Source organism: Lacerta agilis, chromosome 7 (assembly GCF_009819535.1).
Source record: "Lacerta agilis isolate rLacAgi1 chromosome 7, rLacAgi1.pri, whole genome shotgun sequence".
Taxonomy (NCBI): Eukaryota; Metazoa; Chordata; class Lepidosauria; order Squamata; family Lacertidae; genus Lacerta; species Lacerta agilis.
This window is the reverse complement of record NC_046318.1, coordinates 44,387,594-44,409,869: the sequence shown is the minus strand read 5'-3', so window position 1 is coordinate 44,409,869 and position 22,276 is coordinate 44,387,594. Positions and strand designations below refer to the sequence as shown.

The 22,276-nt window shown below is 40.7% G+C and overlaps 1 protein-coding gene across 1 annotated transcript in view; it reads left to right on the top strand.

The window, feature by feature from the left end:
• The window catches only part of CDH2 (cadherin 2), a 117,588-nt gene extending 106,136 nt beyond the window's left edge, over positions 1–11,452 (top strand). The window contains exons 14-16 of the mRNA XM_033155084.1: positions 425–564; positions 4,628–4,792; positions 10,015–11,452. Of these exons, the coding sequence (XP_033010975.1) occupies positions 425–564; positions 4,628–4,792; positions 10,015–10,221 (512 nt within the window). The 3' untranslated portion in view covers positions 10,222–11,452. The remainder of the gene's footprint in view (positions 1–424; positions 565–4,627; positions 4,793–10,014) is intronic.
• Positions 11,453–22,276: the final 10,824 nt, after the last annotated feature.

Genomic DNA, 22,276 nt, shown 5'->3' with positions numbered 1-22,276 from the left:
TCTCTGAAGACTTTGCTGGGGCTCCTCATACTCTGCTGATACACCACACTAGTTGAGTGTGGTGACGTATCAACTGACTTTCACAAGTCACCAACATATAGTGTATGTCAGATTTGCATTTGACCATTTAGACTTTACAAAGACACGTGCATCCAGTAGTTTTCTTCTCCTTCCCCTACTTGAGATCTTTAAAATGCAAATCAGCCATTAGTATTGAATGTGCAAATTCATGCATCTTCTAAAACAGATTGAGAACCTTTGGCCCTCCAAATGTTACTGTACTCCAGGTCTCATCAGCCTCATGACCAATGATCAGGTTGAATGAAGTTGTGAAGGACCACAGGGTCCCCATTTGTTTTTAAAACAGTAGTAATCTGAAAACAAGCTAAAATCATCTGCTTTTGTTCTTCTCCACCTCCTATAGTTCTGGTTCTGCTGTTTGTTGTTTGGATGAAACGTCGTGATAAGGAACGTCAGGCCAAACAGCTGCTCATTGACCCTGAAGATGATGTTAGAGACAATATCCTGAAGTATGATGAAGAAGGTGGTGGAGAAGAAGACCAGGTGAGAAATGGGCTCATAGTTACTAATAGCACAATGAGAAAACAGCTGGAAACTGGGATGGGGTGGAGGATATAGAAAGTTTTAGAAATAATCCAGAAAAGTGTTTGTGTGCATATACTGAGACCAGCAACAATATTTGTTCTGGACCCAAATATTGACATTTCTTCCCAATACTTTCCCACTATCCAAAACCGGGGCTCTCAACTTATTTCAGATTCATTCCAGATGCAAGACAGAATATCACGTTTTACACATTTCTGTGTGTTTGGAAGCGGCAACCCAGAGCATCAAAAGAGGCTAATTCTTTCTTTTGTAAGGAGAAGGCAGGGTTATTGATTGCTTCCATGAGCTTTCCCCAACTTCCATTTGATCCTTCTGGAGGCAGACATAATCATTAAATAACAATTAAAGTTGGCTGCAGAACACTTGGGAGTACTAAATGGGGATAATAAGCTCACTTCACCTCCTATCCTTCACTAGCATAATCACAGGCAAAGGTGCTTGTTTTCAGAGATGGTACAGAGCCATGAAAACCACATGGGAAGATGGTCACTAGGAGAAACGATGCTTTTTAGCTTTAAATTGAGGCTTCTACCAGCACTTAGTATAATGTGTGTGTTGAATGACAAATCTGAAAATGAGTCATAGCAGTGGGAGGAAGCCAGCTTTTCCTTCTCTCATTCTCTTCCACTGAGCATCTCTAGCAAATAATGATACATCTGTAGCAAATAATAGAGACCAAAGGACTTATAAACTCATGGTGTTTGGTCCATGATCCCATCAATGTTATGGGTCAGGTTCTGGGTTGAAAAGTGTTCAGTTTTGCTTTATAGGCTAAGTGTAGCAGCCTTAGATAATGGAATAGTTCACTCCGGAGTCAAGAACATAGCGTTGAAATCTATATCCTATCAGAGACCATTGGATACTTTAATATCTACAGATCATATTTGCCCTTAAGATTAAATCTGAATAGTGCTTTTGGAGAAGTATTAGTGTAAAATATAAAAGGGAGAAAACTTAATGGAGTTTGTGCAGTAACATATAAGCAGAGACGAAGAGTGAGTATTTTAATTACTGAAAGCTATTAATTAAGGTTCACGCTTCAGTTCTCAAAACATTTAGACCACAACACTTAGAGTAAAATATTTGGCTATACACAGTTTTAGAAATGTGATTTCTTTTTGTTTTCTGAGCATTGCAACAGAATCCTTAAGAGTAAAAAAAAATTATGTGTGGAATGTATAACAGTATACTAAATAGAAATATTTTTAATTATCTTTGTTTAACTTTTCACTATGTGACCCTGTACCTATAAGTAGATGAATTTTAATAATTTTATCAGTATGAATTTCATCTGGTGCATCTCCCCAAAAGTGTCAGGCCTGACAATAAGCTTTGCTAAAGACACTACATATTACAGCATTAAAAAACACCACAGGCAAACATTCACTATACAGTATATATGGTGTAGCAGTTACTTTCAGGAAGTGCCAGTAGTCTGGAAAGAAAGTGTCATCCACCAAAGGCAATGTCTATGCCATCTGCCATGGCAAGAAGCATAGTGCTGAAAGATATCTGATCTGCCAGGGTTTTCACACAAAAGGCCCACAGAGGCCATTGTGGAAGACACAGGCTTCCCTCTTGGAGAAAAGGCCTTGATGCTGCTGGGAAGCCAGGGTCAATACATGGAAGGCCACAGAGCGTCAGTCATGTTACCAGCCTTGGGCAGAAACAGAGAGACTGACCATTTGGCTTTTGCGTTATCAAAAGGAACAGCAAGGCACCTAAAAGCTAAAGGGAAGAGAATTCAGGCAGTACAAAAACAGCACAGATCAAAATTCAAGACATGGGATGACTTGGGTCCCTTTCCTACATTTTCTGCTAGGAAGAAAGTATTGTTCTCTACAATTGCTCTCAGCTTCTAAGAGCTCTGGCCCAGGCCCTGCATGCAACCTCTGGTTTATATTGGGGTACAAAACATTATTGGCATCCTTCTTCACAGTGTGCAAGCAGGGCTCTCCATGCATAGGTTGTCACCTTATTTAGAGAGGCAAAAGAGTGTCTACAACTGTGCTCACTTGTCAGAAGCATTAAGCAGTTTTCCACAGGGACAGCTGATCTCAGGGTAATCAGAGTTAGCACTGCAGGAACCACCTCCATTCAATACATTCTGCAAAGTACACATAGATGGATTCATTATTTTGAGCCATGGAGTATGCATCCTATCTTCTTGAGAGCCACATGAGAGTCGTTCAGGCATAATCCCTTGGAGTCCCAACACAAACTTGGGTGTCCCAATACTCCCTTCCTTTCTGTGGCTCTAAAACAGGCATAAGCAAACTCTGGCCCTCCAGATGTTTGGGACTACAATTCCCATCATTCCTGACCACTGGTCCTGTTGGCTAGGGATGATGGGAGTTGTAGTCCCAAACATCTGGAGGGCTGGAGTTTGCCTATGCCTACTCTAAAACAACCACTGACACTGCTTACACCAGAGGTATGTAACCTAGTGCCCTCCATCATTCTGGACTGCCATCATTACTGACCATTGGCCATGCTTGGCTGAGGCTGATGGGAGTTGTAGTTCATAACATCTGGAGGGCTTCAGGTTGCCTATCCCATGTCTAGACCATTATGAAAGCTGGTCACTCAGAATGACTCCCTTCTTGGAAAATCAGCTACCACAGTTTCAGTTCAAAAGGATCTCAACCTCTGCCAGAGCTTTCATCAAAATGTTTTCACCAGCTACATTTATAACTCTGATTACTTTTATCACAACAAGCAAGGAATAGTATATGTTGATTAAACTAGAACAGATTTGACTTCAGCAGCCATCTGTAAATTCTTAGTTAATACATTGCAGAACATTTCGCATCCTTTTTACTCTGCACTGTCTCATTTGACACAGTGATCCTTTCTGGGAGGTGGGGCGGTATGGGCCAGCCTGCTATGCAAAACAAAACACGTGTCATAATGTTCTACAAAGTTCTACCTTATGCCTGGGGGTTGTGCCTTTTCTCTCCTGAGAACTGAGAAGGATATGTGAGAAGGATGTGGCAGTTGTTAAATACGTTATTTGCTTCTTTGGATCCACTGGTGGTGGAAAAGATAAACATAGGATGCGGATGTGGATTTATATGTCAGGTTTTTCCTAATCCTTACCCTGTGCTGACACATACTAAAGGTAAAATAATGAAATCGAGAACATCTCCTAAAATGCAGTCCCAGATATTTAATAATTCCTGCAGAGGACCTAGCATCTCTAGAACCATTTATTTTTAATTAAAATGGTGGCTGAATATTAGATGGGCACTTTCGCCTGAAGATTATTTGTGGTCTCACAGGATGTCATCCAGTTTGGTGTTGATGAAAAGCTATCTTGACAGTTCCTCTCCACCTTACATCTAAAAGGTAGCCTACACAAACAGCAGATGACATGGTAAAGCTATTCGTGGACTTTTATGAGCTTGCATTGCATGTTGCATTGCATTGCTGAATGCTTTCCCAGGTTTTTTTTTTTAACCACAAACTTTTGGTTGGATTACAACTCACATCATCCCTAACCATTACCAGTGTTGGTTGGAGCTGATGGAACATGTCGTTTAAAAGCATCTACAGACACAGGACTTCGCCATTCTGCAAATGTGTTATCCAAATCTGCACAGTTCTGTCCTTGTTTATGTTTCAAAATGAATATGTCTAGCATTTTATTTGTGTTACAGAGGAGTCAATATTGGCAACTTTCTGCATATATTAAATAGGCATTTTACTAGGCAAATTGTTTAGTCACAGATGAATGCTACTTCTGAATCTGTTTTGCAGTAGAAAATGGATGAGGTGTAGCACAAAGCAGCCAACTGGAATGACATTGTAAATGGAGACAGGGACACTATGGAGGCAATAAGCATTCTGTTTCACTCTAAATGGATGTGTGTGTGATGAAGATAAATTCAAGAAACATTCTGAATTGGTTTTATAATTCTCAATATATGCATTCTTTTGTAGGAATGGAATTTCCCTTGCTAAATTCTCAAAACACTGTGATTGCCTATTACTTTCACAGGACTATGACTTAAGTCAGCTCCAGCAACCGGACACTATAGAACCAGATGCCATCAAACCTGTCGGAATAAGACGACTTGATGAAAGACCTATCCATGCAGAACCTCAATATCCGGTCAGATCAGCAGCTCCTCATCCTGGGGACATTGGAGACTTCATTAACGAGGTAAAATAAGAAGAGGAGAAGAAACAAAGATTCATTTTAGCACCTATTAGACAGCATCTGTGCAGACAATGAATAATAGCTTTTACATTTGAAGAAGAATAATTTTTTTAAAAAGTTGCTTATACAATGAAAATTATCTGGTTTGGTAGACATAAATATGGTTCTTTTAAAGCACATGGAAATTTAATTAAATCATTCAAACTGAAAAAGGAAAATGCATCAATTAACTTTTGTGTGCTGCTATTAATTACATTCATAATATGTTATCAGTCTTAACCACAATATATCCAAGAGGGATTATTCACTGGGTTCCACATAATAAATAGACTAGGAAAGTGATAGCTTAGCCTACATTCATGTATTAATTCCAATTCATAACACAGGAAGTTCATTTTTATTTTCCTCACACATCACCCTTTGAATTCCATAAACAGGAAATTCAGTACTTCTACAAAGACCAAAAGAGTTCCATCAAATAAGATTAATGTGAGGATAGCAAAATTAATGTTACATAAATGCTTTAAACACTTGCCTTACTGTGGAGCTTTAAGTGCCTTTGTGCATTAATACATAGCCAGGATATATCTCTATACAGGCAATGCTATGTAGGATTACCAGTGTTTCTTGTGCTTTTTATGTTACTTTTGCCATTGACCAAATTTTATGGTGTGTGTAAATGCCTACTTGAATGCGATTTGAGGAACTAGGCTTTGATCTGTTCTTTGTGCATAGTGCTTTGGAAACTATAATAATATTGAACAGAAGAAGTAATCTGAATATAAATTAAAACATAAAAATGTTGGGTGGTCATAGACATTGCCCTGCATTTCTGTTATTGAATACATAACATTGAATAAGAACTTTAATGCAAATGAAAGCGAATACTGTAGGAAAGTGACATAAATATGAAGAAGTTTTAAGTATAAGATCACAGTTGGGTAGTTTTGTGTTGCGTTTATGTCACTTATTCTTGAAAACCGGGCTACAAAAGTAGCCCATTGCCAAGGTGTGCCTTTGACTAAACAAAATGACTGGGGTTATTAGGCTGCTGTTACCACAATTTAGTTCCCATCAGCTGTATGCATATGGCTACACCCCTGACCTCCATGGTGCCAATCAAGTACTTCAGCAAACTTGCTCTGCCAGTTAAGAGGACCTTGGCACCTGCCACGATTTCCTGGGTCCAACTCAAGCACACTCGGTTACTTCTGTTCACCCAGGCTTCAGCTCATGACAGAATGGAGATCAACCTTTCTGGTGATGGGAAATCTCATCACTGAAGTGCTACTGACATGACCGTGGTGTTGGGCTTTCCTGGCCATGTCCCAGAGGGTTTTTTTGTGTGTGCAAGGCTAAAATGCGACTGACTCTCCTGTCTCTGGTAGGGATGCGATCTGACCCTTGATACTGGTTCCAATTACAATTCAACACATTTGCACTTCACAAATTTTAACTATTCCCAAGCCAGTACTTTAACTTTTTGAAAATAACATTGTTTACGTCTTTAATGACATTTCAAATCAGGCTGAAAACTCATTGAGCCACTTCACCCCCTGGAGTTACTGGTCTTTGTCATTAATGTTAGTTGGATTTATACATAAAATGGTTTTTGTTTGAGGAGAGTCCTTCCCAGAAGTGTAAATCACATTGACTTTGAAGAGGAACTGGTGATAAATGGGTTGTGGTGGTGAGATGGAGATAAAATGAATTTTGTAGGGGTGCTGACTGGGGCAAGGGGTGGGATTTTCCCCACCCCCAGCCCACCAAATAGACCACTTAGTTCTAGAATGGGACAAATTTCAGGGCACTGTGTTTATGATTCCCCACAACTCAACACATCCCCAAAAATCCAATTCACATTGTTCAAGGCATAGCTTGTAGGGTGTGCTAATGGTTCTGCACACACTGCGCAACCCACACACACACTTTGTCCAGAAAAAAAAGCAGTTTGCATTATTAATTCAGGCCCCAGTACAAACAGGGTGATAGAAAAATTAATAATCATTTTATAATAAATAATAAAATGTTATTACAAAAATAGATTCAACAAGCTCACATTTTAACACTCACAAAATACAAGTCATGCCCATTTTTTGTTACATTAATAACCATAGATTCACATTAAGATGTAAACAGTGACTATGCTTTCTGTGTGTGTTTGGCTAAGTCACAGGGAGCAAAAAAAGTGTGAGAGGAGGGTTAACAACAAAACAATGAACGTTAATGGTGGTTAATGGCTAACATAATCAGCTCAACAGTGAATCAGTGAGACAGAAGGTAAAGTGAATACACATTTCAGCAGCACTTAGGTAGCAGACATGTAAGAGCAAATACTAAGGAAAAGGGAAGCTGGCTAAATCATATTGGATCAAATGCAGTCATATTAAAAAATAAAATAAAACCATGATGTTAGGGAAGGTCACTGCAAGCAAGAGAGCAGGCAAGCAGACTGGGCATTTCTTCACAGATACAAAATTAAACTACAGGCAGAGAATCTGGTGCACTGCATACAGGTGCTTTAAGAGCTAAGAGCTGAATGTGATTCAAGAGAGTTCAGCTAGATTTTGGGATTTTAGATGCATGTTCTCTACCCTCCCGGACTGCAAATGGGAAATCCAATCACCCTACCTGTATATTTTTGACAGTATAAGATGGAACTTTGTGTCACTCATAGCAGCTGAAGTAGACAGCTCAAATTATTCAATTGTTCTTCATTTCCAAATTATATTCTGAAAGGGACCCAGGTGGCACTGTAGGTTAAACCACAGAGTCTAGGGCTTGCCGATCAGAAGGTTGGCGGTTCGAATCCCTGCGACGGGGTGAGCTCCCGTTGTTCAGTCCCAGCTCCTGCCCACCTAGCAGTTCGAAAGCACGTCTAGGTAAACGGCGTTTCCGTGCGCTGCTCTGGTTCGCCAGAAGCGGCTTAATCATGCTGGCCACATGACCTGGAAGCTGTCTGCGGACAAACGCCGGCTCCCTTGGCCTATAGAGTGAGATGAGCGTGCAACCCCAGAGTCGGACACAACTGGACCTAATGGTCAGGGGTCCCTTTACCTTTACCTTTACCTTAGGTATGAAATGTAAAGCCTTTAGGCTGTATGTTGAAGATAGCTCTGGTTACAACAAAGTAAAAAAAAACCTTGTCTCATATGGTTATTTGCATGGTTTATTTGCATTTACAGCAAAACAAGCACTTCATATTCTAAACAGCATAAACTGGTACCCAGTTGTTGTTTTTTTTTACTTTCTAGATCAGATTTTATGAAAAATTAAGATGTCCTTTTTTCAGTGCTCCAGTGTTAAATCTGGGTACCAATTTATACTGTTTAGAATATGAAATGCTTGTTTTGCTGTAAATGCAAATTCGAGGCAACTTCAGCAGAGTCTCTGTAAAACTGCCTTTCAGAGGCCTCTTCTCCACCAGACAGTTTGCACATTAAGTGCAGCCTCTGGAACATTGAATTTTTCATTGCAGTTTTATCCTATAAACTCTATAGCACCAGCAGTTTTATATCATCATCTGCTAGCGGTAGATGCTGAACTAAGAGAATCTAACTCCCAGCTTGAAAGGACTTAAGAAGATTGCTCTGTCCGTTGTTGATGTAGATGGCTGACACACAACAGTGCTCTTGCTACCTTAGAAAAGATACATTTGCCTGCTGAAGCCTTAAACGCCCATCCTAGAGCCAGGTAAGCAGGCTTTACTGGTAGTGATGGCAGCAGGACTGAAATGAGACCTTGCACCCCAGGCCAGCACAGCAGTTCATATTCACAAGGTTGCTATCATGCAGTCTTCCCCAACCTGATGCCCTTCAATGTGATTTAAATTACAAGTTGTACAGACCCCCAGAATGATGTAGCTTGCGACTGAAGTCACAAGGTTGGAGGATGCTGCTATACTGCTTTTTAGAATTCTTAGCAGTTTGCATTTGTGATTTGCTTTCAAAAACAAATGTGCCAGAGAGGTTGTCCTCTCTGTTTGCCAGATGACCTTGTCCACTTCTCAGTTTGTGCCTTACAAACATGAGTTCTCCCTTGTTTGACGTTGCTTGGGGGGGGGGGATCAGGAACAATAGATGCATTAAAATGCATATAATTGCACTATGTTAAAAAGCATAAACTAATGAATTAGATCCAGGAAATGTTTTGAGTTGATGTCATCCATATGGCTTCATACAAATGTAGGGCTATTTATTTGCCAGCACCTTTCATAGACTAACAGAAAGTGGGTGCCTAATCCTATCTGTGCAGATAGAGATGGTCTTCTGTCTCTACTGCATTTTCTTCACATAAGTGCCAATGATTACAGGGGGAGGGGGCAGGAGGCAAATAACAGAGGCTCTTTCCAACACTTCAATCAGTGCTAGGCCTGCTGCTGACCCAGCCTGCTTCCCCCTGAGCTCATCTCCTCACATCTGCTGCTGGTGCTGAACCCACACAATAGCACCAGCCTGTCAAATTTTTGCTCCTGTGCATGTCTTTGGATGTAGCATTTGATCAGGTTCATTTGAATGCCTGGGCGTGCCCGTTATGATTGTTTGACAGTTTCATTTAATAGGTGACCATGGGAGCTTCGCACGCTGAGTTTGCAATATTTGATAGGTTTTGCTTGATCTTTAGATCCAGGCTGCTTGAATTAGCATAATTTGAGAGCTGCCGGGATTTGTGCCTGTGTTACTGATGTTGGCTGGCGTATTTGTGGCTGTGTTTACATGATCAAAAGCAAAGGGTTTTGCATTACCTGGTGACACTTCCAGCTGTTCACAAACTTGTTAATACCTGCAGTTGCTTCCCTCCCCCCTCCTCCTTTTCTTCATAATACAATTTTTATTGAATTTCCCAGTTTTTACAAATTGACTTTAAATTAAATAGTTACATTGTTTCGTGGATTGACTTCCCACCCACACCTCCACCGTGTTTTTGTTCAAACCCTTTTCTACAGCATTATATATCAAGCTCTTATCTGTTACAGAAATCCCTCTAATGCGATTCTTCTGCTGCTCCTGTTTCGAATCCTGCCCACAATTACATTTGACCGTAGTGATTTTTCAGATAGTCCAAAAAAGGCCTCCATTCTTCTCTTCTTCATCAAGGAGGGCAGCCAAGTTCAGGGAAATGGCATTCCCTGGTGGTCCCATTTCCCTTCAAATGCAGGTGTAGAAGTGACCTAGGGGTACTATCCCCACTTCATTATTTCCCCTCTTTTCTGTCTTTCGTTACAGGGGCTTAAAGCAGCAGACAATGACCCTACAGCCCCTCCTTACGACTCCCTTCTAGTCTTTGACTACGAGGGCAGTGGTTCCACAGCTGGGTCACTGAGCTCCCTCAACTCTTCGAGTAGTGGTGGTGAGCAAGACTATGACTACCTAAACGATTGGGGCCCACGTTTCAAGAAACTTGCTGATATGTACGGAGGAGGCGATGACTGAACACGACGAGTGGAGGAGGCGATGGCTGGATGTTGCGTTTGGACAAGTACAAACCTTTCCACTGGTATTCCCAACAAGCGTACAGAAGCTAGGCTTTAACTTTGTAGTCTACTAGCACAAGTGCTTGCTGAAGGCTTTGGCATAGGCTGCAAACCTATTTGGGCTCACTGGGAATATCAGTCATCCAATGCTGTTTGGAAAAAAAAGGAAAACAAACAATTGAGCTCAGTTACACTTGAATTTTACAGTACAGAAGCACTGGGATTTTATGTGCCTTTTTGTACCTTTTTCAGATTGGAATTAGTTTTATGTTTAAGGCTTTAAATGGTACTGATTTATGAAAAGATGAGACAAACCACATTGGGGTGGGGAGAAAGTTCAATCACCAATATGCTTCAACATGCTTTTGTTACATTGCATTGCTTTTATTAAAATAAGGAAATTGGAAAAAGAAAAAAAAAACCTCATGGGGAAATTTTGTTATTTGGGGGAGGGGGGGAAGGCCATGAAAATGGGGGGAAATGTACAATACTTCTAGTTTTAGATGATAGGGTTTTTCACTAAAATTCTAAAACTTATGCAGCTGGTTGCAAATAAAGGGAGTTTTCATATCACCAGTTTGTAGCAGAACTGATTTTCTTTTCTTATGATAGAATGTTAGACACATTTTGGTCTTAATCCATATACACATTTTTTTAAGCATTTTACAATACTTTTTTTTCCCACTTCACTGTAAAAAAATGGTATGTGTACATAATGTTTTATTGGCATAGTCTATGGAGAAGTGCGGAGACTTCCGAACATGTGTATGTATTATTTGGACTATGGATTCAGGTTTTTGCATGTTTATATCTTTCGTTATGGATAAAGTATTTACAAACAGGTTGCAAACAAGTGACATTGATTCAATTGTTGAGCTGTAGTTAGAGTACTCAAGGTTTGGTTTTTTTTAATTATTTTGTTTTTGTTTTTATTTGTTTGGGAAGGGAGAAAAGTTCTTAGCACAAATGTTTTACATAATTTGTACCAAAAACAAGCAAACAAAATGAAGACAGAGAGATAAAACTCAAGGGATAGCCTGATACTGATGGCTCAAGCAATTACACAGTATGTTAAAAAGAGCTTTTAAACCAGAGAGACGTCTGACAACAGCTTTGCCTCTGTATTATGTACCAGAATATAAATGATACACCCCTGACCCCAATGTTCTGAATAAAATGCTAATTTTGGATCTTGTGACTGGATTGAACTTCTTTCCACTTGAAGAGCATGAATTGGAATTTAAAAAACAACAACCCAGGAAACACTAACAGAAAAGCCTTAACATTTCATTCAGAAGTCTAACAAAAATATTTTAATACTTCCTTGTCTTTTGAGCCAGCAAATCCCTTGTAGAAGTGAGGGCACCAATCAATAGACAGAGGGGTCACATCATGACAAGGTCTTCCCCTTATTTACTACAGTGAAGGGAACATTTCTGCACAGAAACGTTTGAAAGCACCAAGATGTCTCCATCATTGCATTGAGTAGGGAAGCATGCATCTCTGATCAGATGAGGTGCTGAGCTGTGGTTACAGTGATGTGAAGATTAGGCCACATCTCTTACATAAGCCCCATTGGAATGAATGTGAATTGTATATAAAAACACAGGTGCATGGTATCGTGGGAGCTAAAACTTGGGTGTAAAGCCTGTTTAGAGACCTCCAAAGGGAGGATTCCATGAAAGTGGGAAACTGAAAATTTTGGCAGGCCTCCTTGAATTAGCCCAGAATTCTGACATATTGTTGGTGAATGCAACAGATACAATATGATAATGGAATGACTTTGGAAAGTGGGAATTAGTGTGCCAATCAGTGGGTCTATGTCAGAGGGTAGTGAAGGACCCAGCTTGTGGACAGATCCCAAATGTTGCCACCCTGCCAATCAGTTGGTGTCACCATGACATCAGGTAACTTAAAAGGAAAGAATTAAGGTTGATTTCCCCACCACCACCATTGTTTCTTTTCCTCCTTTGTTGTCATGACATGGTCTGAAGCTCCACCTTTTCCTTTGCATCTTGCCTGAGTGCAGGCACCAGTTCAACCGAGCAATGTCTGCAAAGGCCTAGTTGGGCCTTGCATTCAGCATTGAATTGAAATTCATTGCCCAATGCAAACCCAATTGGAAACTCACTGTTGGAGCAGAGCCTGCATTGGGCCCCATAAAATGCTGAATGGTACCCAAAGGGGAGCACATTCTAATGCAGGGGTCGGCAAGGTTTACCTCACCTGGGCCGGTTCACTCCAGCGGAGATCCCTCCATGGGCCAGATTGCACGTGAGCGTGCGCACCCATGATTTCCATCATCTGCGCAGATGAGATTTTCGTCGTCTGCGTCTGTGCAAATGTGATTTCCGGCGCTACAAAAGCGAGTCCTCATGCCGCGCTATGCTGGTTTAGCTCAGCGCGCAGGGACTCATCAAGCGGGCAGCTTGTGGGCCGGTTAAACGCCCCCTGTGGGCTGCTTGAGGCCCATGGGCCTTAGGTTGCCTATCCCTGTTCTAATGCTCCTGATCATTCTTTTGCAGCTGCAGCTTTACGTGTCTCATAACTGTCATCAGATGTGGGGAAGATGGGCATGGCTGGTGTGGGGGGGGGGGACACAACAACCCTGTGGGCCTAATTAAAACCCCTGGCAGAACTAATTTGGCTTCATGCCGGACATTCCCATGCCTGGTCTAAGTTACAGAAAGGTTTATGACTTCATTTTAATTCGCTATTATTGGAGGCTCATTTTCTCTTCAGCTCTTGTCAGTTATATTACTAGAAATAGTGGATTTAATTGGACTTAATTTCTCTAGTTTCCCTTCAGTTCAGAATTACAGGAGAAAATGTGGTTTTTAAAATAGAATTCTTTATTAACCTATTTGTATCCCAGGCCCTATAAATGGATCATTTGGGTCTTCCTCATTCAGTTGTTTTGCATTAATGACAATTACTCACAAGGCCCACATAGCTGTGGGGCAGCAGAGCTTCCATTTGTGTGTGTGTGTGTGCCATACATGTGTGGGTGTCCGTGTGCATGAGATAGATATTTAATTTCTAGTAGTAGGTCTGAATGCCTCTAATCTTTTTTTAAAAAAATGTTTATTTTGAAGTATGCTGCACTGAGTTCTGAATGAATTATTCCAAGTATGCTGAATATTGCAGACAGAAGTTGAGGAAAGTATTCTTGGTTTGATGAAAAAGGCTAATCATATATAAGTGAAGTATGAAGTGTGGTAGTGGAGGCACAGTTTAAAGCAAGAGATTGAAAATAGAATTGCACATGGGCAAGAGAAGAGAGCCATGATAGTGGAAGGAATTGGCTTTAATAAATGCAAATTATACAGAGAGATGATAGATCGCTTCGTAAATTGTGCAAGTGTGTGGTGCGTTTGCAAATTTATGCAGCAATGTGTTTTGCAGTAATGGTTCCTTTTATTGCTGCTTTTTCTAAATAGCAACAAAATGGGATTGTCACCAAAAAAACAGTATCTGCACCGGGTGAAAAGAAAACGCGCACACAGAAAAAGACTTTACCATCCATTAAATACCTTGTAAATGGAATAGAATTGATCCCAAGGATGTGTGTGATCACATTATGATTTCCTAATTTTTATGAATGTACGGGTGGAGAGTGAACATTATTCAGTGACTACTCATTGGATTAGAAAATATGGTCAGGATAGACAGCAGCTTTAGCAAGTGTTAATGTGGTAGAGAAATGGGTGGTAAATAAGCAAGCAAGTGGTCCACCTGGAATGGAAAAAAAATGCTCTGAAACTGTTATAGAGTAAGGTGTTAGTTCCTGCACCTTTATCTAAAATTTGCCACCTCACTAAATTAATGTTGTCAACACCAGAAGATTGGGTAGGAGATCAATCAAGGAAGGGAGTTACATTAACGATTCTCAGAGCATTCAACAATAAGTTGCAACATAGCCCTGATCCACGCATATCTGCGTATCACTTGGTTTCTCTAAATCTGAGTTCTCTACATTCGGCAATGTGAGCTGATGTGGAAGCTCAGTGATGATATACTGTATCTGTGATGACCCTTACACAAACTCCAGATAATCTTAGCAGTTACCAAGTTATTAACGTGTGTGCTCTTCCAGAATTAACTAAAAGTACTGCAGATAGTAGATACTTCATGTTAAATAAAGTGGATTCGGTGAAGTCTACCAAAACATTGCTACTGTGGACAATTTTATTTGTTTCACTGAGACTTGAGGAAGATGTGTTAAAACATGTGAAGGTTATCCAGTAACAGTGCTTGGTGAAGCACCAACATTTGTCTCCTGCTAATGTTTTGTTTGTTTGGCGGGCAGTGGGGGGAATCCAGGAAACAAATGTTTTAGTTTTCTTCTTCCAGGAACCAATGCGTTGATCTGTTTCTCTTTCCCCTATAACATGGGGAGGAATTGGAGAACCTCACTTCTGCTGTCAGTTTTCCTGAATCTGTGGGAGGTACTTCATAGGCATAGAGGATATTTTACGGGAGACTTGACCATCCTGTTTTTGGACTGAGCCATGCAGGAAAAGATGAAGGGCTGAACCACTCCTACCTGCCTCCACAGTATTATCTTACCACCTGCCTCAAAACGGATGACGTACAGTCACTGCACAGGAGTGTGCCAAATGAGCATTGTGAATGGTGGCTGCTGGGAAGCAAATCTAGATCTGCCACATCTCTGCTAATACGGGCTTAGCTCTGAAGCTAACTGCCTCTCGCAAAGAGAAGTATTAAAATGTTCCATCTTGAGCTGCTCTGTATGTGTGCACACAGCTGCATGCACACATGCTCCGTTCCTTTGTCTTTCCTTATCTTCAGTCTGCTTTATAAAAGGTTTATAGTCTCCTTTAAAATTTTAAATGGAAATATGTTTAATTTAAAGTTGAGATTGCATCAGTTTGGGAGAAGGACAAGCTGCTCTAATTGTGAACGAAAGCACTTTAGACAGCTGCTTCAGGTTATTATTTTCATGTTTCGGTTCCACTGCTGCAGTGTTGCGTTTTGATTAAAGACATCTGAAATCCAGCCTACTCTTGCACAGGAGGCTCCTCTGTTTATAACCAAAGATCCAAAAGGCTTCTCCTTCATAAAAAGGGAAAACCACCAAAGAACGCCACGTCTCTAAGAAATGTGTTGCTGGTTTTCTTTATTGGTTGTCAAACCTGTCAGGTGAGAAGAGTAACAGATAAGCAAGCAACAATACATCCACAAGAGTGCTTCCAATCCCACCGTCTCAGCTGCATGCTTTCGCACTAAACTGGAAACGTGGAAAATGAGGCAAAGCACGAATCTTGACAAATTGAGTAGCCTTTTCTCCAGATTGGAAGAATTACTCTTGCTATGTAGGCTGGATAGCAAGTGGAATTAGCCCATCAGTAAAGCATGAAAGAGGATAGGACTGCATGTCCTAACTACATGTGATGCTAAATGTGCAGCTGCTAATCATGGCCATGACTTTCATTTATTTAATAGCAAGTGGCAGTGGGGGACCCTAATTTTTACCAGGACCACATAATACAAAGTTGGAGGCTTTTCTCCTCCTGCTCCAGCCATGATCTCAATGAAAATCACCTTCTCCCACATGGTAATTAGTGATGGGGAAAGTGATCCCATTAGGAGTGGACCCCCCCCCACTTGCTAACACTAATTGCTGTGGGAATTTCTCCAATAATCAGAGAAGGGGAGAGTTAAACCTTCCCTCGTTGCATATTGCAGATCTGATAAACACGGAGAGGGGAAACTGGCTGTTAAGTAAGCAAAAACCCTGATTCTGACAGTGACACGTTTAGAATTGAATGTTGTCCAGTGTTTAGTGACTGCACAAATGCATAATTAAAAGCATTCAAAGTTCTGTATCACTCAAAGCATTTATACTGCACCAAAGCATTCAAAGCATTTATACTGCACCAAAGTAGCCATCAAATAAAAGTACAATTTGTGTGTGGTGTCCTGTAACTCTTCCCAAGATCTTACTGAATAATACTGGATCATAAATCCATACCTGTGGTACAATTAATGTGGTGTTGTATAAATATTTATTATCAGAAGCAATGATTTGCTCACTTATTGCACCAAGTACCCTGGTGCATGAAGCAACCCAGCCAGATGGGTATAAATAAGTTTGATGATGATGCCAAGACAGACCTACCATCCTCTAGCCCAGTGCTGCCCCACCAGAGTGGTAGTGACCTAAAGAATAACTCCTTACTGGTCCTAGTAGCTGTCACTCACTTTTCTAGCCACAGGTGCTGGGAACTGAATCTGGGACCTTTATCCATGGGAAGCATGTACCTGTACACCACTAATCTATGGGTTGGTCATCCTATAATGCTTCTTCATAGGTCACAAAAATTAGATTACGTCTGAAACCTCTAATTTGTGGTTCTCCTTTTATCAATGATCTGGCTCAAAGTTAGAGGCAGTGTTCCATTGCACTGGATGGTGGCAACACAATACTGGAACCAGATAGGCAGGTGGCCCTTGCATAGCCCACTGTTTCCATAATTTCAGCTATTGCAGGCTTGTTAGTAGAATGAGGGTGAAAGTTTATTATGGGTTTTTCCATTTGTTTTGGCATTTTTATCATGGTTTCTTACTGCTGTTTGGATTTATTCACCAGAAGATTCTACATTGCTAGCTCTTCCGCATGGAATGCAAGACAGCTTGCTATCTAGATTTAGCAGGCTTCAATAAAATCATGTTAACAGATAACAGTAAGTGTTGCATGCTCGGTATATTTAAGAGATGCCAATAGGGCTAAGCAATGATATTAGTCCTTGGTGTATAGAAAACCTTGTGGGGAATGAGTTAAGCCAAATCCCTGAACTAGCTCAGTTGGTAGAGCATGAGACTCTTAATATCAGAGTCATGGGTTTGATCCCTATGCTGAGCAAAACGACTCCTGCATTGCAGGGGGTTGGACTAGAAGACAATTGTGGTCCCTTCCAATTCCACGATATTAATCCACCTGACAAATTTAGCAAACAACACCCCCATTGCCTTCTATCCACCCATCAACTCTCTGCCTATCTCACCTGATGGCTTTGAACAAGGCCTCTCTTCGTAGTCCTTGAAAGGCTTCTTTGTCAATGAAAGTTGCTATAGCTTAATAAGCAAAGAGTGCTTCGGTCAGGTAGATTTCATTTTTGATCCTTACGCTTTTTGTGAAGGTCTCGGTTCAGCAAGGACTCTAATGCATCTGTCAAATTCCCACCAAAAGAAATGTCTTTTGTTCCTCAAGTTGATGAATTGAGGCTCAAATCTAGAGTTGTTCTTTGATCTGCTGAAGATGGTGAATAGATTCACATGACAATTACTGCCAGAATTAATCTTATGGGATCTCAAAAGCTGCTAGCCCAATTATTCTTTTTCCCTGCTATATTCAGGTCCCTCTTCAGTTCTCCAAACTATGTGCTGATTTTCACCACCATTTATTTACATATTATGTCACAGAGGATATTTATGGATGCTGTTGGGAAGAGCATTAACCGAAGGCGTATTTTTTTATCCACTTGCCAGAGCCTAAGAAAGATGACCACACACTCTTCACATGCAGTTCTAATGGTCCGCCCAGCAGCATAATACAGAGAAAGAGGATACCTGTTTAGAAAGTAGTATATCTGCTTTGCACAAAATCACATATATCCCTGGGAAAGGTGGCATTCATATTTGCCCGTACCTACTATGTATTTATTCCAAATACTCTTCATACTGAGCAGAATCAATAACTGCATCCTCAAATCTTCATGATCTTCTATCTTCTCTTGTCAGAAGTTGCTTCAAAAACATTTCACCATAGCTAATGAGTTATCTTTCCCCTAACTTGGAAGGAGACCTGATTTCATCCACACCTACCTTCTTACAAAGTAAGAATCTTCCACATAATGTGTTCCACCTGAACTCACCCAGCAGGCCTGTTCAAGCAGGAACACATATTTGCAGCAACAAGGAAACCTGTGGTATCCAGAAAGGAGGAAGCGGCTGCCCAAAAACATGTCAGACATACACCTCGGGAAGCTTTGAGAAATCAGCATAGAGGAAAGCATAGAACAGGCTTCTCATAGAGCATCCTAACTGCCAGCCTTGTGGTTGAGAAAGATGAATTCTCCCTACAGGTGGTGAGAGAAGGTGCACTTGACTGAACATGCCCAATGGTTCTCCTTCCTGTGTTGTGCTTCTGCCTCTCTATTTGTTCCACGGTGAAGATTCACCACCCTACTGTCTAGTTTGGGGGCACTTCCCAACAGAAAAGAGTACCAGTATCAAAACTTGTATTTCATTCACAGACCAGCATAAGATAAAACATATGGATAAACTACCAAAACGATCTTAACCGACTTTCAACAGTCTACAGGCCTCTTTATGATCATCAAAGGCCTCACTTAGCAAATTACCTCAAGTCATTAGATAACCCCAAACATCGCTGGGCATTTTCCAGGGCCCAGCTTAACGCTCTCCCCTCAGCTCTCGTAGTGGGCAGATACAACAAGACCCCGATTGACCAAAGACTATGCAATGAGATCGAATCCACTGGGCACGTCCTTTTATATTGCCCACTGTATCACGACTCAAGGAAAGAACTGATTGAATTGCTCAGAGGAAGCCTACACCAGATATCTTTTAGCTGACAAAGACATAGAGACCATAGTGCTACATAGTGACAAGAATAAGGCACACTGTGTTGACAGCAAATGCCAGTGACTGATACCCTAGTCAAACTACCGCAGGACTATTGGCAGGAATGTCAACAGGTGGTTAAGATCCATCCATAAAAATTCTATAAAACTTTTAAAAATCTGCAAAATTTTAATTGTAATTTTATTAAGTAGATACCAATTCTATGGATTGGACTGTACAATTTTCTTGCTGGTCTTTGACCGTATTAAAGATTTATTTATTTAATATTTATAATTTAATATTTATGAATAAACTGAATACATAAGACTTAAAACAGGTAAGGGATAAAAACTAGTAATTAAAAGGTGATTATATCACACAGGTTCCCTAGCTAAGTGTAAGGCGAGGGAGGATTAAAATGAGTGTCACTGAATCAAGCTCATCCATTTTGCTGAATTAAATAAACTAAATAGGTTTAATTGGGTTTTGAATAAATGTACAATTAGCTGCTTTAAAAAAGATAGAAACAAGGACAAACGGTTAAAAGCGACTACAAGGGAGGGAGTGTGAAGGAGCACAGGTCTTGCATTTTGGGCCTAGTTTGTGGCGCAAACCATCCATCAACGAATATCCATCATGGCAGCACAAAATCTAGCAACTGAGTATGTAACATCTGGGTTTTCATCTTGAAGTTCCAGCTTGTCAATATCCTTCTTAAATTGTGGTGCCCAGAACTGGAAACAGTGCTCTGGGTGTGGCCTGACCAAGGCAGAATGGAGTGATACTATTACTTCCCTTGAGCTGGATACTATACTTCATTTGATGCAGCTTAGAGTAGCATTTGCTTTTTTTTTGCTGCTGCATCACACTATTGACTCATGTTAACCTTGTGATCCACTAAAACTCCTAGATCCTTTTCACATGTACTACTAGTAAGTCAGGTGTTCCCCAACTTATATTTATACAGCTGGTTCTTCCTGCCTAAATGCATAAACTTAACATATATACTTGAGTATAAGCTGAGTTTTTCAGCACATTTTTTATGCTGAAAAAGCCACCCTCAGCTTATACTCGGGTGAGGCGGGTGGCGGCAGCAAGAAAGGAGCCCTTTCGGGCCGCTGCTCCTGCCCGCCTCTCGCAATGGCAGGGATCGGAGCTGCGTTTGGGAGAGGCGCTGCACTGTGCCTCTCCCAACCACGGCTACGATCCCTGCTCTTGTGAGCGGCGGCAGGAGGGAGCAGCGGGAAAGAGCCCTTTCCGGCTGCTCCCTCCTCCGCTGCTACCGACAGTGGCAAAGACAGAGGGGGAGGGGGAGGGAGCAGCCCAAAAGGAGCCTTTTCGGGCTGCTCCTTCCTCCACCGCTGCTGACACATGCACATGCACACCTGGCTTATACTCGAGTCAATAAGCTTTCCCGGTTTTTATGTAGTAAAATTAGGTGCCTCGGTTTATATTTGGGTTGGCTTATACTCGAGTATATACGGTACTTTAAATCCTGGTCCCTTCTTGTCTAGTCTGACTTCTTCCACTTATGATTCTATCCAAACTTACTTTCTTTCCTCTGGTCCAGCTATACTTCAATTATGCTATCAAAATATGATGGTGGTTTGTGTGTGTGTGAGTGAGAGAGAGAGAGAGAGAGAGAGAGAGAGAGAGAGAGAGAGAGAGCGCACACATTTTCAGTTATGGAAAATTCAGATAAATTTATCTTTACATTTGAAAAAAAAGCCCAATCTTTCTCTTTCTGTTTAAATATATTCTTTCCCATATTGTGCCTTTTTATGTTGCTCTTATCTTTTCTCACCAAGCCTGGCTATATTTTTGTTTTCCCTTCTTGCTGTATGTTTATGAAGATTTGCTTTATAGAGCTCAGATCTTGGAGCAGCCTTTTATAAACATAAAAGAAGTGTCACTGTTTTAATACAACTGATTTATAGGCTTTACTCTTTCAGATGTAACATTATTTCAAGTTTCAATTAAAACGCTCACCCTCCCATTACACTGGCACTTGCTCGCTGGGATTTTTTTTTTTAATTACTTCACATTTGATTTCTTCATATCTAATATTCTTGCCAAGAGTGTATTTTTGTGAAATTATGCTATAATAAACTCATGTTTGTATAATTTAGTAAGATTGAATGAAACTACCTTCAAATTACTAAACAATAGTATTCCACCCATGAATATGAAGCTCCCACCCCCTTTTCTTTCTCTCTCTCTCTCTCTCTCTCTCTCTCTCTGTGTGTGTGTGTGTGTGTGTTTGTGTGTATGTAGGGAAGGAAGAATCCTCTGAATATGATTAATGAATGGTTGAATTTTGAAAAGTATTCTTGGAGTCCTGCCTGCACCCAAAGATAAAAATTCCTTAATGTGCCATGTGTGTCTATAGATAGAGAAATCTATAGGACTCTCTTTCTTCAGTCTGCTATCTTTGAGAAGTTAGATTATTATATTACATTTGTTATCTTCAGTACTGCAGGGTGAGCTTCTAAAAAAGTCCAGCTGCCTCCCTGCTCTATAAATCAAAAGTAATGGTGAGATAACAACAACAAAAATACATTCTGGTTGAAGAACATTAATTATTTGGGCTGGAGCAGGGCAGGGCAAAGGACTGCAAGAGAAACAAATAGTTGTAGGCTGGTTAGGTAAAGAGAATTGCATTAGAATAGAAGAGCACAGAGAGCAAGTGCTTGTCCTACATGAACTATCTTCTCTTCTGCAGCTCTCATTCATTTCAGCAAGGCTGGCTCATGAGAACACCCCAGTGGATTTGGTCCAGAATCACTAAAATGTTGTGTTTCCATGAAGTACAGATTTCTTGTAAATAAGAATATTGGGGTGAAGTGTTTGGAAGTGAAATTTCACAGGGCACCTGATATAATTAGCAGCAGGAGGCACATTCCTAACAAGGGACTTGCTTGGAAAAGTTTGGATAAGTGAATTTCTGCTGAATAGCTAGCAGTGAGCATGTTTTTTGGATGCCCACCAGAAAAGAGACTTTATATCCTCAAGAATTTTATCCAGAAAAAAAATGATATTCTTAGGATATAGTCATTGAAATTTTTGTTGGTTTTACTAATATTGCAAGTTTAGTATTAAATCTTTATTCCTCTCTTTTGTAATGGGAGACTCTTGCCAGACTGTGGAAGACCTGGAATGATCTGCTGCCTTTGTAATGTTGGGAGCTAGTATGGTATAGTTTGTTAGGGTGTTGTATTAAGGATGGAGAGCCCCAAATGCAACGCCCACACCCACAAAGACCCCCAGGTGACTTCAGCTTAACCTTTCTCAGGTTGTTGCGAGAATAAGATGGGAAGACCACATATGCTGCCAGCCTTGAAGTCCTTGGAGGTAGCAGGTGTTCTCCTGCAGGATACCCATTTGGCAGGGAGACAGCTTGAACA